The 18420-nt window shown below is 39.4% G+C and overlaps 1 protein-coding gene across 7 annotated transcripts in view; it reads right to left on the reverse strand.

The window, feature by feature from the left end:
- The window catches only part of NELL1 (neural EGFL like 1), a 1034396-nt gene that overhangs the window by 766697 nt on the left and 249279 nt on the right, over positions 1-18420 (reverse strand). For all 7 annotated transcript variants that reach the window (XM_060403970.1, XM_060403968.1, XM_042238438.2 and 4 more), the window contains exons 6-8: positions 13337-13409; positions 12631-12713; positions 1976-2110 (exon numbers count right to left, since the gene is read on the reverse strand). In XM_060403970.1, the coding sequence (XP_060259953.1) occupies positions 1976-2110; positions 12631-12713; positions 13337-13409 (291 nt within the window). The remainder of the gene's footprint in view (positions 1-1975; positions 2111-12630; positions 12714-13336; positions 13410-18420) is intronic.

Below are 18420 nucleotides of genomic sequence, written 5' to 3' on the forward strand. Positions count from 1 at the left end.
AGGTCAGATGGTCTGGGATTCCCATCTCTTAAGGAATTTTCCACAGTTTATTGTGATCCACACAGTCAAAGGCTTTGGCATAGTCAAAAAAGCAGAAATCGATGTTTTTCTGGAACTCTCTTGCTTTTTCCATGATCAAGCAGATGTTGGCAATTTGATCTCTGGTTCCTCTGCCTTTCCTAAACCCAGCTTGAACATCTGGAAGTTCTTGGTTCATGTATTGTTGAAGCCTGGCATGGAGGATTTTGAGCATTACTTTGCTAATGTGTGAAATAAGTACGGTTATGCAGTAGTTTGAATATTCTTTGGCATTGCCTTTCTTTGGGATTGGAATGAAAACTGAACTTTTCCAGTCCTGTGGCCACTGCTGAGTTTTCCAAATTTGCTGACATACTGAGTGCAGCACTTTTACAGCATCCTTTTTTAGGATTTGAAATCACTCAACTGGAATTCCATCACCTCCACTAGCTTTATTTGTAGTGATGCTTCCTGACTTGGCATTCTAGGATGTCTGGCTCTAAGTTAGTGACCATACCATCGTGATTATCTAGGTCATTAAGATCTTTTTTGTTCAGTTCTTCTGTGTATTCTTGCTACCTCTTCTTAATATCTTCTGCTTCTGTTAGATCCATACCATTTCTGTCCTTTATTGTGCCCAGCTTTGCATGAAATGTTCTCTTGGTATCTCTAATTTTCTTGAAGAGTTGTTCCCATTCTGTTGTTTTCCTCTATTTCTTTGCATTGACCACTGAGGAAGGCTTTCTTATCTCTTCTTGCTATTCTTTGGGACTCTGCATTCAAATGGGTATATCTTTCCTTTTCTGCTTTGCTTTTCGCTTCTCTTCTTTTCACAGCTATTGTAAGGCCTCCTCAAACAACCATTTTGCTTTTTTGCATTTCTTTTTCCTGGGGATGGTCTTGATCCCTGCCCCCCGTACAATGTCATGAACCTCCATCCATAGTTCTTCAGGCACTCTGTCTATCAGATCTGATCCCTTTAATCTATTTGTCACTTCCACTGTATAAAGGGATTTGATTTAGATCATACCTGAATGGTCTAGTGGTTTTACCTACTTTCTTCAATTTAAGCCTGAATTTGGCAACCAGGAGTTCATTATCTGTTCCACAGTCAGCTCCCGGTCTTGTTTTTGCTGACTGTGTAGAGCTTCTCCATCTTTGGCTGCAAAGAATATAACCAATCTGATTTCAGTGTTGACTATCTGGTGATGTCCACATGTAGAGTCCTCTAGTGTTGTTGGAAGGGGATATCTGCTATGACCAGTGCATTCTCTTGGCAAAATTCTATTAGCCTTTGCCCAGCTTCATTCTGTACTCCAAATTTGCCTGTTACTCCAGGTATCTCTTGACTTTGTACTTTTGCATTCCAGTCCTCTATGATGAAAAGGACATCTTTTTTGGGTGTTAGTTCTAGAAGGTCTTGTAGGTCTTTATAGAACTGTTCAACTTCAGCTTCTTCAGCATTACTGGTCAGGGCATAGACTTGGACTACTGTGATATTGAATGGTATGCCTTGGAAACAAACAGAGATCATTCTGTCATTTTTAAGACTGCATCCAAGTATTGTATTTTGGACTCTTGTTGACTATGATGGCAATTCCATTTCTTCTAAGGGATTTTTGCCACAGTAGTAGATATAATGGTCATCTGAGTTAAATTCACCCACTAGGTAGTTTAAAAACCAAAGGCATTCCTTCCCCCTCTGAGATTCCGATCTCCAAACAGTTAGATTCTTCACATTAGTTTATGTTATTAGAGTGTGTTTGCTTTCCCTTGACAAGTACTTGTAGTTATAATGACACTACAACTTACCTTTACAATTGCTGCTATTCGTAAATAGGCACTTAGTAAAAAGGCAGTACATTGTAAGTTGGCTTTATAAAGAAACAGGTTACACAATAATCAGCAGAACTGCCCTCTTTAAACTGTTAGTCTGTTTATGTACAAAGAGGCTTACTTTGCATGTGCAGTTCCTGCAATGATCACCGTCGACCCAGGAGTCTTGGTCTCTATAGAGCAGTCCACTCACTTGACAGGTCTTCTCACAGTGACAGTTTTCCAATTGACTAAGTCTTGTTTCTGCATAGTTTAGCTGCAAGCAAGAGTTGCTACATGTAATTTCTATAATTCAACTGTGTTGTCCTAACAAAGCTAATCGTAATAAGAAAAAATAAATCCAAGCAGGAGTGGGTAGGGGGTAAATGCTCAAAGCAGTTCAGCCAGATCTGGTTTTTTGGGTTTTGAAGGGTTTGTGTTTTGTTTTTTTTTCTTTCTTTCTTTTTTTAATTTCACACAAGGTAGAATCATTCTAAATTGAAGACATATTGGTACCCGTGGTCTAATGAGCACCAAATGAGACATTAAACTATCTCAGGGACCTCATGGGTGTTTATCAACACATGCTTTCAGCTCAAGCCCGCAAGAAACCCCTTGTAAGGAAGGTGCTCAAGGACTCGTTTCAGTGTTTACAGGTGATCTGATCAGCAACTCTGAAGCACTTACATTTATCTCCTACTATCCTGTCCCTGCTCTTCACACACTAACCAAAGCGTCATGGTTCACAAGCTGGGACATCACTGCTTTTTCTTTTATGAAAAATGTTGGGGAGCTGGAGCCAGAAAAGGGGTGAGTCAGAGGCAGATCTGATTTCTCCCCAGTTCAGGATTCTCCAGGAATGCCCCAGGAATCCACTTCGGTATTCAGACAACGTCAAGAGAGGCAAACAAATCCCCAGGTGAGATGAGGATTTTGAAAAATAATCTTTTTCCTTTTTCTAGCTCACTCAACTGCTCCCATTAAACATCTCTGATTTGAAAGCGTTTATGACGTTTGAATGATGTCACAAGTAATCCCTTCAAGGGATCATCCAGCCTCTCTTTGCACACCTATCAGTGATAAAACATGCATTACCTTCCAACGGAGGCTACTTCTCTTGGCTAGCTCAAGATGTCTGAAATGTCTTACTGGCTTGAGCTGTGTAGTTTCCCTCCCTTTTTCCTATTAGACCTAGTTTTGCCTTGTAGCCGGTGCTGAGCAAGTCTAATCCCTCTACAAACATTTGAGGTTTCCTCAATGCCTGTTCCAATGTCCCCAATGCCTGCCCCTAACCACATTTGGTCCCAACAGATTCCCCTAATAACTCCTCGTGATATGGTTCCAAACTTCTCTCCTGGCCATTTTCCATGTATGTGACTCCAGGTTGCCTTCCAAAATATGGTACAAAAGGCCTGAAATCTGGTATGATCTCTCTGTTGTCATATCCTTATTTACACTAAGGTGTAACTCAGCTGCATAGCAACCTCACTCTTCTTCTTACACAAAGATCACCAAGAACAAATACCACTTTCTAAAAATTTATCAGTTTCTTTTCCTTCTCAATCATACTTACATTATACATCCCTGTCTTTAGTATTTTCCCCATACAGGAGATCAAGTCAATTCTTGATCCAAACTAAGACTATTTCAGAGTGATATTTTAGTTACAATAGTTGAACCTGGCTAACGGCAACTTCTACCATCTTTCTATATTTTCAATGGTCCTGTCCACACATGCTCCTCTCACTCATAACAGCACTATTTTCTGGAAATAGAATCCATGTGTAATTCCAACCTTAGTTTTTATCACTTATTCAATCCTCTTCCTCTACACTTTTAAAATTTCTCAAGAAAAATTGTTCCTTGTCTGCCTGTCATGGGTAGTACCCAGAGGAAGGACAAAGATGAAAAAGGATCCTAAACAAACCACATGCAGTATAATCAACTCTGAAAAAACTGAGGTGACTATGCCTGAAATATTAGCTTCCTAGGACACCTCTACTGTACAGGATCTTCCAAAAATTCAGGTCACATTTTAATCTTCAGCCTAGTCATGGAGCTTCCAGAAATGACGATAATTAAGTTATTTGGGAATTCTTTACAAAACACAGATAATATAGACTTCCAAAAGTCTGGTGACACCAAGTGACCAAAACCGTATATTGGTAAGAGATAATAAGAAGGGGGGCTTCCCTTGTGGCTCAGCTGGTATAGAATCTGCCTGCAATGCAGGAGACCTGGGTTCAATCCATGGGTTGGGAAGAACCCCTGGAGTGGGAAAGGCTAGCCACTCCAGTGTCCTGGCCTGGAGAATTCCATGGACTGTATAGTCCACGGGGTCACATAGAATCGGACACGACTGAGCAACTTTCACGAATAAGAAGGGAGTGGTGACACAGCACGTATTATCTTGACCTCATTTCTATCACCTCAGCAGTTCCTGCATAAGGCAGTGACACTCCTATGACCTCGGAATGAACAAGAACTGAACTAGAAGGGAATCTTTCCCAAAAGTGGTTCTGCATGAGGAATCCATGAGAGGAAACCACCCGTCTTACTCTGAAACTCTGGAACAACTCTAGGGACTGTATCACTCTGAGAAGAGAACTTCTCAAGGACAAGTCCAAAAGGCAATTCTGTATCTATCCCAGTTTCCCGAAAATCCAGGAGCTTGCCTAAAGGCAATATTGTCAATTTCTAGTACTACCCACTGAAGCTGAGCTATGCTCACCTCCAAAACTCAATTCCAAGGAAGAGCCTCAGTTTTAATACAGTGGAAGCTATTCCTATGGCTGGTTTTGTTTCCCTTCTGAGCTTTCTTCATTTTTAATATACTTAGCCTTCTCTGAAAACAATGAAAAGCCCTAATCTCTGTAATAATAAGAATGCATCAGACAGACTTTCAAAGACAAAGGAACACAGAAAAGCAAAAAGCTAATTTTTCAAAGGCACTTAATATGTAATCTTGCCTTCCTTTTCCCCCTGCGAAATCCTGAAGCAACAATAAAGGGAAAAAATAACTCTGAATCCAAAGAAAAAAGAATTACATTTTCTGTCACTGGCATTAACATGCTGAATTTCTACAAATTCATTTTCAAAAGCTATTTCTACACTACCTGCCATTTTCTCAAGGAATGCCTGCAGATCCAAAATAGATACAGTATCAAATCTGCATCTCTTTTCTGTTTTACCTTTGTTCAAGCATTTATCTAAGCAAACATGGAGCAAATCATTTATTCTTAATTCCGCACATTCAAAGACAGGCAGCAGAGGCCTTTTTCACAGTAAGAGGTCAATGAATGAAACTAGGTACATTAGTCATGCAATAGATTGGGTTTTTTTTCCCTTTCCTTTGAAATATTATTTATTCGGCATTTGCTATATGAAAGGTAAAAAAAGAGATCTATTGTATTAAACCTTTAAACTTAACTGAAAAATCACTATTGAGCTTCCGGAAACAATGAAAATCTCAAAAATTAAATATGTTACGAGTTGAAATGCCACCACAAGTGCTGCTTGATTTCCATAAGTAGATTTGTCAAAGATTTAGACAGACGAAATTGGGTAATCAAGAAATTACCCATCTTCAGCATCTTTTCTTCCTGAGCTTGAAGGGAGAATGGGATTATAGCACAGGTAGGTTGCAAGATCAGGACACAGCCTGTGTACCTAGCTTAGGAGGTTTGTGGTTCTCAGTGTCAAGACTGCCTGGGCCAATTTCTAGAATAAGTTAGTGGATTAGTGGTCTCTAGTGGATTACTTAGGGGAGGTGTCAGGGGAGGTGTTAGGGAAGGTACTTTGTTGCACCTTTCCCCCCTTGTAAAGGTATGGCTTTGCCAGACTGTAGGGATTCTTCCCCTGCAGAAGGAAATGGCAACCCACTCCAGAATTCTTGCCTAGAGAATCCCATGGACAGTGGAGCCTGGTGGACTACAGTCCACAGGGTCGCAAAGAGTCAGACACAACTGAGCAACTAACACACACAGGGATTCTTTAAGAGGGCTCTTCTGTACCCTGGCTCCTGTTACCTGAAACTACATGTGAGCTGCTTTCCTGATCTGTCCTTTCACACATTTTCAATCATCCCTACTTTGAAAGGAGAAATGAAACAGCAAGCCCGCCTAGTCGCACCCGGGGGAAAATGCAGCTGGAAACGAGATCGGTGACTCATTCCAGGCTGCAAACACTAGAAGACATGATAAAAATGAGATTCAACATCAGATGAATCTCACTCCAAAGCCCATTTGTATCTCCACCAAGATCTGTATGACTAATGCCTATTTAATCATCAGTTCAGTTCAGTCACTCAGTCATGTCCGACTCTTTGTGACCCCATGAATCGCAGCATGCCAGGCCTCCCTGTCCATCACCAACTCCCAGAGGTCACCCAAACTCATGTCCATCGAGTTGGTGATGCCATCCAGCCATCTCATCCTCTGTCGTCCCCTTCTTCTACTGCCCCCAATTCCTCCGAACATCAGGGTCTTTTCTAATGAGTCAACTCTTTGCATGAGGTGGACAAAGTATTGGAGTTTCAGCTTCAACATCAATCCTTCCAATGAACACCCAGGATCTCCGTTAGGATGGACTGGCCAGATCTCCTTGCAGTCCAAGGGACTCTCAAGAGTCTTCTCCAACACCACAGTTTAAAAGCATCAATTCTTTGGTGCTCAGCTTTCTTCACAGTCCAATTCTCACATCCATACATGACCACTGGAAAAACCACAACCTTGACTTGATGGACCTTTGTTGGCAAAGTAATGTCTCTGCTTTTTAATATGTAATCTAGTTTGCTCATAAATTTCCATACCAGGAGTAAGGGTCTTTTAATTTCTTGGCTGCAATCACCATCTGCAGTGATTCTGGAGCCCAAAAAAATAAAGTCTGACACTGTTTCCCCATCTATTTCCCATGAAGTGATGGGACCAGATGCCATAATCTTAGTTTTCTGAATGTTGAGCTTTAAGCCAACTTTTTCACTCTCCTCTTTCACTTTCATCAAGAGGCTCTTTAGTTCTTCTTCACTTTCTGCCATAAGAGTGGTGTCATCTACATATTTGATCTTACTGATATCTTATTGATATTTCTCCCGGCAACCTTGATTCCAGCTTGTGCTTCTTCCAGCCCAGCATTTCTCATGATGTACTCTGCACATAAGGTAAATGATCAGGGTGACAATATACAGCCTTGATGTACTCCTTTTCCTATTTGGAACCAGTCTGTTGTTCCATGTCCAGTTCTAACTGTTGCTTCCTGACCTGCATACAGATTTCTCAAAAGGCAGGTCAGGTGGTCTGGTATTCCCATCTCTTTAGGAATTTTCCACAGTTTATTGTGATCCACATAGTCAAAAGCTTTGGCATAGTCAATAAAGCAGAAATAGATGTTTTCTGGAGCTCTCTTGCTTTTTCCATGATCCAGCAGATGTTGGCAATTTGATCTCTGGTTCCTCTGCCTTTTCTAAAAACAGCTTGAACATCAGGAAGTTCACGGCTCACGTATTGCTGAAGCCTGGCTTGGAGAATTTTGAGCATTACTTTACTAGCGTGTGAGATGAGTGCAATTGTGAGGTAGTTTGCGCATTCTTTGGCATTGCCTTTCTTTGGGATTGGAATGAAAACTGACCTTTTCCAGTCCTGTGGCCACTGATGAGTTTTCCAAACTTGCTGGCATATTGAGTGCAGCACTTTCACAGCATCATCTTTCAGGATTTGAAATAGCTCAACTGAAATTCTACCACCTCCACTAGCTTTGTTAGTAGTGATGCTTTCTAAGGCCCACTTGACTTCGCATTCCAGGATGTCTGGCTCTAGGTGAGTGATCACACCATCGTGATTATCTGGGTCGTGAAGATCTTTTTTGTACAGTCCTTCTGTGTATTCTTGCCACCTCTTCTTAATACCTTCTGCTTCTCTTAGGTCCATACCATTTCTGTCCTTTATCGAGCCCATCTTTGCATGAAATGTTCCCTTGCTATCTCTAATTTCCTTGAACAGATCTCTAGTCTTTCCCATTCTGTTGTTTTCCTCTATTTCTTTGCATTGATTGCTGAGGAAGGCTTTCTTATCTCTCCTTGCTTTTCTCTGGAACTCTGCATTCAGATGCTTATATCTTTCCTTTTCTCCTTTGCTTTTCACTTCTCTTCTTTTCACAGCTATTTGTAAGGCCTCCTCAGACAGCCATTTTGCTTTTTTGCATTTCTTTTCCACGGAGATGGTCTTGATCCCTGTCACCTGTACAATGTCACAAATCTCCATCTATAGTTTATCAGGCACTCTATTAGATCCAGCCCCTTAAATCTATTTCTCACTTCCACTGTATAATCATAAGGGATTTGATTTAGGTCATTCCTGAATGGTCTAGTGGTCTTCCCTACTTTCTTCAATTTAAGTTTGAATTTGGCAATCAGGAGTTCATGATCTGAGCCACAGTCAGCTCCTGGTCTTGTTTTTGCTGACTGTATAGAGCGTCTCCATCTTTGGCCGCAAAGAATATAATCAAGCTGATTTCAGTGTTGAGCATCTGGTGATGTCCATGTGTAGTGTCTTCTCTTGTGTTGCTGGAAAAGGATGTTTGCTATGACCAATGTGTTCTCTTGGCAAAACTTTATGATTTTAATCATAGCTGCTGGGCAACTCAAACCAAACCTCTAATCCTATTAGGTAACTCTTGGCTCATTTAACCAAAGGCAAAGTCCAAACACAGATGAATTTAGTGCCCCAGAGTTTCCTTTGTGCCCAAGAATCCTACTTGTCTTCTGATTTGGCTTATCACCCCAGACTCCTTCTCTTTCACTCTGCTTCCAGCAAGATGACAGAGTAGGCACCTTGAAAGACTTTCCTACTTGAACCAACTAAAATGCTGGATAAAATACACAAATCAAAGCTTTAAAAAAAAATCATCACAGGCGCTAATACAAAAGGAAGAAAGCCATAGTGGCCAAAACAAACTCACAGCCAGGGATCTAGGGAGGTGAGTGAGCACCAAAGCTTCATGATGTCAGCCAAAACATGCGGCCTTTGGGCTCCTACCTTGATGGTTGCAGAGGAGGCCAGGGAGACAGATAACAGGGTCTGCCCAAGATGCGATGTCTTAAAGGAAACTGCTACATCAAAGTGGGGCCTCAAAGGGCACTCAGCTTCAGAGTGAACGAAAAAGAAACAAAGCTTATACAGGCACAGAAGGAAGACCATCCAACTCAGACTGTGGTCCTGGCTAGAGAGAAATATCTTCCTTGAGAAGTCTTAAGGAATTCTTTGCTGAGAATTCACCTGGCTGATCCCAGGTTTGCAGTCGAATTCTGAGTCATGCCCATGATCTGAAAAACCTTAAAGAGATCATGCAATAGAAGTTGCCCTTGAGTGGTCTTGGCAGAAGCACACATAATGTGAACCCAGAACTCAGAAAATTGCCACATAAACCTAAGGACAACAAGTGGCTATAGCCAGATGGGTGAGATCAGAGGCCTTGTTCTTACCTGATCTTCCTCCTTCAAAAGCTACTACAAGCTCTATGCTCACGTTTCACTCCCAACAGATGCCATCTGAACACACACTCCTCTTTTTCCCTCCTCTTGCATGCCCATGCTTCTTCTCACTATTATCGCCATCCTCTTACGGGCAGCATCTTCCTCTCTTTCTCCATCAGTCTTTCTTCCTTTATATCTTTTGATTCTCTTTCTAATCCTTTCTCCTCCAACCATAAACTTTCTCAGTCATGTCCCAACTTTCAGAATCTAAGCTTGAATTCCAGCTTTGCCATTCACTTTTCTTGGGAAAACTTATACAACCTTCTTGGAACTCCATCTTCTCCTGGATAGTGGGCTAATAAACCTGACTCGGGATTGCTGTAAGGATTAAAGAGAGGGAATCTAAAAATTTAAGCATTGTCACTCACTCATAGTAAATGTTCAATAAATAGTACCTAGTATCTTTCCAGCTTATTCCAGATCAGGGGTTGACAAACCAAAGCCCATGGATCAAATCTGGCCCACCACTTATTTTTGTATGGCCTGTGAGCTGAGAATGATTTTTATATTTTTCAGTGATTATATTTTTTAATTGAAGTATGGTTGATGTTTAAGATATTATAAGTTACAGGTATATAATATAGTAATTTACAATTTTTAAAGGTTTATACTCCATTTTTAGTTATACCATATTGACTATATACTCCTTGCTATATAATAAGCTACCACAATATACTGTACAATAGTTTGTACCTCTTAATTCACTATCCTGATATTGTTCCTCCAGCCCTCTCCACTAGAAATTGCAATTTTGTTCCCTATGAGTCTGCTTCTTTTTTGTTATATTCACTAGTTTGTTGTATTTTTTAGATTCCACATATAAATGATATCAAACAGCATTTGTCTTTCGCTTATTTATATCACTTAGTATAATGCCCTCCAAGTCCATTGCTGTGAATGGCACAATTTCACTCTCTTTTTTATGGCTGAGTAGTATTCCATTGTGTGTGTGCATGTCACCTGAGGCTGAGTGGCATCTTTCTTGGTCCAAAAATTTGGTAACAAGCTACAATATAATATGTATATGTACACATCTTCTTTATCCATTCATCTGTTGAGGGACACAAGGGTTGCTTACATAGCTTGGCAATTCTAAATAAAACTGCTATGAACACTGGAGTGCATGTATCTTTTTGAATTAGTATTTTGATTTTCTTTGGATATGTACCCAGGGACGGAATTGCTGGGTCATAAGGTAGTTCTACATTTGGTTTTTTGAGAAACCTCCATACCATCTTTCACAGTGGCTGCCTCAATTTATACTTCCACCAGTAGTTTACAAAGTTTCTACTGTAAATGAAAACAATTCAACAAAGTATTGTAACAGTTTACATAGTTTCCCTTTACTATGGAGAAAACAGTAGCATGTGCTGCTTGGGTTCTTTTTGAAGATAGCCAATCTGACAGGTGTGAGGTAATATCTCATTGTGTGGTTTCGATTTGCATTTCCCTGATGATTAGCCGTGTTGAGTATCTTCATGTTATATTGATCAATTTCATTCACATGAAATAAATATATACATCATGTTCTCAATTTTGCTTCTTGATCTACAAAAACTAAAATTTACTAACCGGCCCTTTACAAAAAAGTTTGCCAGCTCCCCAGATTATCATGGGTTCCAAATTTTCCAGAGAAAATTGAAGTCCTCAGTTTTCTAATTATAATTCTATTCACAGTTTGAAAGAAATAGACTTATAAATCTTCCACAGGGCCGGGGGGTGTTTAGAAGGTGGATTACACCATTTTCTGCTTGTAATCACCCACAATTAAATATCTTCTGCCTCACAAATGCCCATTTTACATAATAATGTTTTGAGGACAGAGCTCAATGTGGCTGCTAGATAATGTACAGCTAAAAAGACAAAAATGGCATTCCTGCAACAAAAAAGAGTGAGAAAAAAAGGGCCCATCGACTCCAGGATATGGAGAACCACAGTCACCTGTGGCAAGTTTCTTGGTCCAAAAATTTGGTAGCAAGCTAAAATATAATTAACAGTATTGAGATCAAGCTGCTCCAGACAATATGAAATAATAGCTTCTACACGCCGCAAGCTGGGAAGGCAAATAATTGCCTGCGTTTCACATTTCCACTATACTCCGAAGTGAAAAGCTCTCGTTTCTGTTTTAGTTTCTCCCTTTACGAAAGTGCTCTTTCTCTCCTTTGCAGACAAAAAAAAAGACTTGCCCCCAAAAAAACCTAGTTTCAAACAGAAAGACTGTCTTCAGCAGCACAATCTTTGAATCCAAAATACAGCCCTACCTCCCAAACACTGACCTACCCCACCAATTTTTCCCTCGTACTATGGCTGATGGTAGGAGCCGTCACAGCTGCAGGTGGAACAGGATTAATGTATCATTTCCACTGTTATTAAAAGTCTTCCTTTTGCAGAGTATAATGTCTCTTAGGCCCAACCTAATTCTTTCTTCGCCCTAGGCCGGAACTCATGTCCATGACGGATCGGTATCATAACAACAGCACTAGCCACATTTTCTATTTATTCAGCACCTTTCTTCACAAGGCTCAGCGCTTTTCATTATCAATCTAAATTTTATGAATATATATTATAAAAGCCCTAATTATCTACATTTCTGGCTCTGCCACTCAATATGACGTCTGTAGGGGTAGAAATGACTTCATCGCTGCCTCCTCTGTACCTAACGCAGTGTCAAGCAAAGAGCAAATCCTCAAAAGATGTTTGTCAAGTGGATGATGGAGAAGATGGAGAGATACAGAAGTAGAGGACTGCAGCTGTTAAAAGCAAACTTGCCTCCTCAACTATTTGAACTCAGGACCAGTTTTAAAATGAATTATGTATTAGAAACGTGATATAATGCCTTCCTGTGACAGTAATCTGTTCCTAACAACAGTGATTTTGCCCTTTCTGATGACTGGCAATTATTCTTGCATCCAGAATGCATTAGCTTATAAGCAGCAATGACTTTGACCATATATTAGCTCGCAGTGTTACTAGTTTAATAGCCAATGGGAAAATTCCTTTTCCACTCCCAGGGAGGCTACAGTGATACATATTGCCTCTTTCTTCCAAACATTTTTCAAGTAAACATTTTGATACAGCTGAATAGCATTGAAGATGTAAATGGTTATGTTTACTATAGGTTGTCCTATTTCAAGAAAGAGTAAGCCATTTTTATGGTAACATATTGCAGATGCCAAAGCTAAAAATGTTTTCATTATAGCAAATCACTCTGAGTTCCAGACAGGATAGACAAAAAAATGAAACATCACAAGTGAAGTTTAGATACCTACTTTTGCAGTCATCTTGGCCAAAAGCTCTTGTAAATCCATTATTCCTTGCACCAGGCTTAAGAAATCACTGCAAGTTGGGCAAGCTCAATAAAGAAAATATAAAATAAATGTTGATACTGTGCTAACAGAAGAAAATATATTTTTCAACCATAGTTGTTTGGTTATGTAGAAGGGTTTTCACTTTTCTGGTTAAGTTTGACTTCAAAATTGGAGTGAATTCACAAGGATTTCAGATCTAGGTCTTTCCCTTTCATTAATAAAAATGAAATGAACTGAAAGGAAAGGCAGTATATTTTAAACTGTAAAACATTTTAAAATTTAAATTAAGCTCATTTTTATCAGCCCTAAAGAATTGTGAATTATCACAGAAGCAGCAAAAGTAAACTAGCTAATTCAAGAAGTTCTAAAAATAGTTTTTATACATGCATTTATATAGTTATATCAAGCATAACTTTCTGTATCAATCTACAGACTAAAAACTGCTCGTTAACTTTTCTTGTCTTCAAATGCTAATTCTATGAATAATACATAAACTTTTTAAAAATTCAAAGACAGAAGTATTTAGGATACATAAGATCTCTCACTAATCCCACCACCTCATAAGTCAACAATGTAAATAGTTCGTGTATCTCCTTCCTGACAGCTTCTCTCATATTATCAACAAGTTATATTACATAATTCTGAAATGCTTTAAGTTGCTACTTACTGCGATTCAGGTTTGGACACTGTGTTATATATCCATTTGGCATGAAGATGATTTTCCCATCTTGGATAATCCCCTTGATAAAAGAAGAGAGAGGTGGCAATCACTATTACACATATCAGTTCAAATGGCCCCCGTCACATGCTCTCTGCAGGGAAGATTTTTTTATTTAACACGACTGATAACCTCATACAGAAGCTGAGTTGGCCACACTGACCTACTCCAACTCATGCTCTTCCAGAAATCTCAAAATGTCCATTCATCTTGAGAAAGCTATAATTACTTACTACTGATTCATGTTAATCATATCATAGAACTAAGGATCCATCAATCAATGTTTTTAAACTGGCCCTTAAAAAGGCACTGATGCAATAAAAATTCTCCTCAATGCCCTAGTCGTCTTAAAACATTAAATATTGCTGATTTCCAGGATTATCTTAGGTGGGGGAAAGAGACAATAGGAACATATTAGACTAAAATGCTCTACTGATTCATTTTATCAAGGAAATAATATTAGACTTGGGGAAAACTAAGAACCTTGCTCTCAGCTAATTGAATAATATGAGTCTTTGCTGGTGAGTCTTAAGGTTTGTTCAAAATCTCACTGTGGATGAAAGGAGGTCTTTTAATTTTGCAATATGTCTAGAAGAACAGCCCTAATTTAAGAAAGTCATTGGGGCTGTCATCTCTCAATGAAAATATTGACATAGCTTTTGGATTTTTCATGTTGAACTTCAAGATTTTGTTTCTAGGGTATTTTTTCCCTGATTTGATGGAAGAGATATTATAGAACAGATGGAACATGTAGAAGCTGGTTCAGTACACTCAGCTTAATCTACAATTAAAATATAGGCTTATGATAGTGTGGCAAGTCTTTCAGAGGGAGTAAAGTTTAACATTTATGTGTTTATCCTCTGGAAGAGCAAAAGGTAATCAGCAAATGCTGTTTCTGCTTATTATTTCAAGATAAAATAATAATTGGAAATGTTAATAGCAACAACAGGGTCAAAAGGCCTCTTCCTCAAAACTAGATACCTTTATTAATCTCTTCCTCTTTGAGGATGATGCAGTGTCTGTGATTACCAGAGCAGACAGCCTCACCATGGGAAGGAGGTCCCTGCTACAGTTCTTCGAAAAGAATTTGCCATGTCTTGCAAGGGAATTACAGGGAGTAATTAATGGAGTACAATCTAAATCAATCAGCTTCTTCCTGGCACAATGCTGTACAGTTTTTCAAAGCAAATAATCTCTTTTAAGAAGCCAGGGCACCTTTCAAGCATGTTTGAGAATCTGAGAAAAGCATGGGATTGGCAGTCAATGGTTTATCTGTAGCTAACTAGGTTTACTTAGGAAGTCAACCACCTTCTCTGAGCCTCAGTCGCTAGATCTAGAGAAAAAGAAGTGCTTTATGCAAAAGCTGCAGAACCTTCCAGCACTTAAGTCAATGAAATCTTTGTCCAAACTGAAATGGTCACAATTTAGATCTGTGTGCTTTTGCTAACTTTCAAGATAAAAGAAAAAATCAGTCAAGAGTAAACAAAGCTATAGATTTCCATCAAAGAACAGACCATCAGAGAGAGATATCACATTAGAAAATATCTGTCTAATGAGGCTAAACATGGATGAAGTTGGAGTGACTATCTAGGTCTGCCTGGGATTTAGAGATTTGGGTGCTAAAACTGAGACTGCCAGGCAAAACAGGACAGTTGATCACCCTGAGTGATGCAAAAGGAGAGAAAATATTATATTAGGAAAGGGCTGGGTCTATTATCTGCTGGTCAGAAGAGCCTAAATCATTCTTATTTTTATTAGCCATGAAAAAGACCCTTGGAAACCTAGACTATATTTCTCATGGTATTATCTTTGCCAAAAGAAATGGAAAATCCATTTGAAAGGATATCTCTTTTGCTTATCCTGTAGCAATGTATATTAGACACCGTAGTATTCTTTTTTGGCTTTTTTTTTTTTTTTGGTCACATAGTTGCTTTACAATGTTGTGCTATTTTCTGCTGTATAGGAAAGTGGCCCTTTTATTTTAATGACTGATTTTGTCATTTTAAAATTACCAATTGTCTCTCCCACACTTTCTTCTTCCTGCATCCCTCCTCACCTCTCTTTCTACTTTTAATCTCTAGCACACACATGTGTGTTACACAGATCATTAGATGAAGGTCAATGGTGTTGACCTGAACAAAAATGGAAATAAGAATGGATTCTTGATCCCCATCGGCATAAAACCTCAAGGCACTTCATATTATTTTCTTAAAAAAAAAAAAAAAAAAGGTCATGAGAGTCAGCCCACATACTGGCTTAAAAATGTGTTCTTACCAAATGAATCAAGATGGGAATGCTAATTTGTTTGAATGGTTATAATTCCAGTCTGGATTAAAAAGAAAGGCAGAATATACTGTACAAATAACAACTGTAACCCAAAGAAGAGTGAGTGTATGCATTTACCTGTAAATACATATCTATGTATATATCCCAGGACTTTCTCATAATAACCAAAAGGTCTTGCACTGTATTGTCATATGGACTAGAGTCATCCCTCAGCAGTTGGAAGGTAATTCTGGGACCTCCTTTTCCCTCCACCCATCAGGGATACAAAAACTTGCAGATTCTCAAGTCTTTTATATAAAATGACTATGACTTCTGTATACGCAGGCTCAGCATGCATGGAATCAACCAACTGCGGGTCAAAATTGGTTGATTCTGAAGACGTGGAAACAGCAGATAGCGGGCAGATTGTATTTATTTCCTGGACATTTGTTGATAAAGGAAGCATTTGCTAGGCACTTAGTTTTCTTTAGAAAACAGAATTTTTATAAAGCATGAAACAACAAACAACAAAGAAGCTTGATCAGCCATCTCTCCCAGAAAACTCATCTATGAGGATTTCTAAAGATGAAAGCATACCTTAAAGCACAGCAACTTCTCCCCAAAAAAGGCAAAATGAGGGATAAAAAGATAGAATTTCTATTATTTTTCTTCATTTCACTTTAAATGTATCTATACTTAACTGAAAAAAAGAAACTCTGGCTGAGCCTATACCAGCAGACCTCCTTTGATCTCATTTTTTGAGACTATGCTTTATTTCATACCATTCACCACGGCAGTATTTCTCAAAATGCCAGCTTCTTAAGAATCACATTGAGTATTTAACCTTCAGATTCCTGGGTCAATGCCAGATTCTGTTTCAGGAGAATCAGGGTGGACCCAGATTCATCATTTTCAAAAGCTATCCCAGAGGATTCTCACAAAAAGTCAAGAGGCCCCACTTTGAAACACGCTGCCCTGTTGTCCCTGGAAAAGGAACTGGCAATCCATCCCAGTATTCTTGCCTGGAAAATCCCATGGACAGAGGAGCCTGGCAGGCTACAGTCCATAGCATCACAAAGAGTCAGACAAGACTGAGCGACTGAACGTGCTCCCTGTTGTCAATCATTTGGATTTCCTAGAGCAATATTTACTCCTTACACAATGGTAAAGGTAGCATCAACATCCAATACACAAATAGAGTAAAATATTACTATCTAGAACTGAATGGCAACCAACCAAATTACTAAATTAGAAACACCATGAAGGACAAAACATAGGCTTTCAGCTCAGCATCCCCTGCAATTCCCATCATAGTATATTTGACAAAGTAGTCACAATCAACACCTTACCTATATCAAATGCTTAAAAACTATGAAGTATATAACTGTAGGTGAGCAAAAGTTGCCACTTGAAATGTTTCATTGGAATGTAGGTCAATTAGACCTGAAAACAATCAAAGCTCAAAAGACAGAGGAAGAAACTTTGACCTTCACCCTAACTACCCAAAAGGATCTAGATAGAAGGTCTGTTCCCAGAAGAGAGCTATTACCAGAGATCTCTGCAAGGAATATGAGCCAGGTGTGATAGGGAAACAAGATCAGCATGCACTCTGCACCCCACCGTCTCTGCAGGTCCAGCAACATTTATCTGCCATCTCCATCTCCATATGAATTGTCTACCTCCCCTTGGCAATCCCAAAGTTCCACCACCACGTCCAGTTAGTCTTTAGCTGAAAATGGTATTTAAGGTGAGGTATTTCAGCCATTTATGGTAAGCTACTTAGTTTTCCTGGATCTCAGCCATGTATACATGTCGTTGAAATTTGTTTTGAGTATCTGCTAACTGGTCTTACATCAGTTTAATTCATTGACTCGCCAGAAAAACCTAGGAGAGAAGAGGAAGATTTTTTTTCCTCCCTGACACAATATTAAAGTATAAATTTATAGCTCTTAAGAGTCTGTGAAAATCACATGGAATGCTAGTTGTTAAACTAGGGGTACATATCAGCATTTTAAAGGAGGGTGAGGGAGCACAGTTTTCTATAAAAATTTTAAATGGCCCTGTGGTGATTTTGATATGCCTGATGAAAACTACTGATCTAGGAACTGATCACTTTGTCATTAGACCTATGAAAAATCTAAAAGCTCTGATATTTTAATTAGCTTTTCTAAAGGATACAACTGGATGACATCACCAACTCAATGGACATGACTTTGACCAAACTCCGGGAAATGGTGAAGGACAGGGAAGCCTGGCATGCTGCAGTCCATGAGGTTGCAAAGAGTTGGACCTGACTTAGTGATTCAACAAGAACAACAAAAGGACACCTTAATCTTGGGCCATCAACTACAGGTCTGCTAATTTCAGACCAGTGCTGGGCCACTATCAGTTCAGTGCAGTCGGTCAGTTGTGTCCAACTCTTTGCGACCCCATGGACTGCAGCACACCAGGCCTCCCTGTCCATCACCAACTCCTGGAGTTTGCTCAAATTCATGTCCATCAAGTCGGTGATGCCATCCAACCATCTTATCCTCTGTTGTCCCCTTCTCCTCCTGTCTTCAATCTTCCCCAGCATCAGGGTTTTTTCTAATGAGTCAGTTCTTGACATCAGGTGGCCAAAATATTGGAGCTTCAGCATCAGTCCTTCCCATGAATATTCAGGGTTGATTTCCTTTAAGATTGACTGGCTGGATCTCCTTGCAGTCCAAGGGACTCACGAGAGTCTTCTCCAACACCGCAGTTCATAGTGTAAATAAAATCGAGAAAGT

Source organism: Ovis aries, chromosome 21 (genome assembly GCF_016772045.2).
Source record: "Ovis aries strain OAR_USU_Benz2616 breed Rambouillet chromosome 21, ARS-UI_Ramb_v3.0, whole genome shotgun sequence".
In the NCBI taxonomy this organism is placed as follows: domain Eukaryota; kingdom Metazoa; phylum Chordata; class Mammalia; order Artiodactyla; family Bovidae; genus Ovis; species Ovis aries.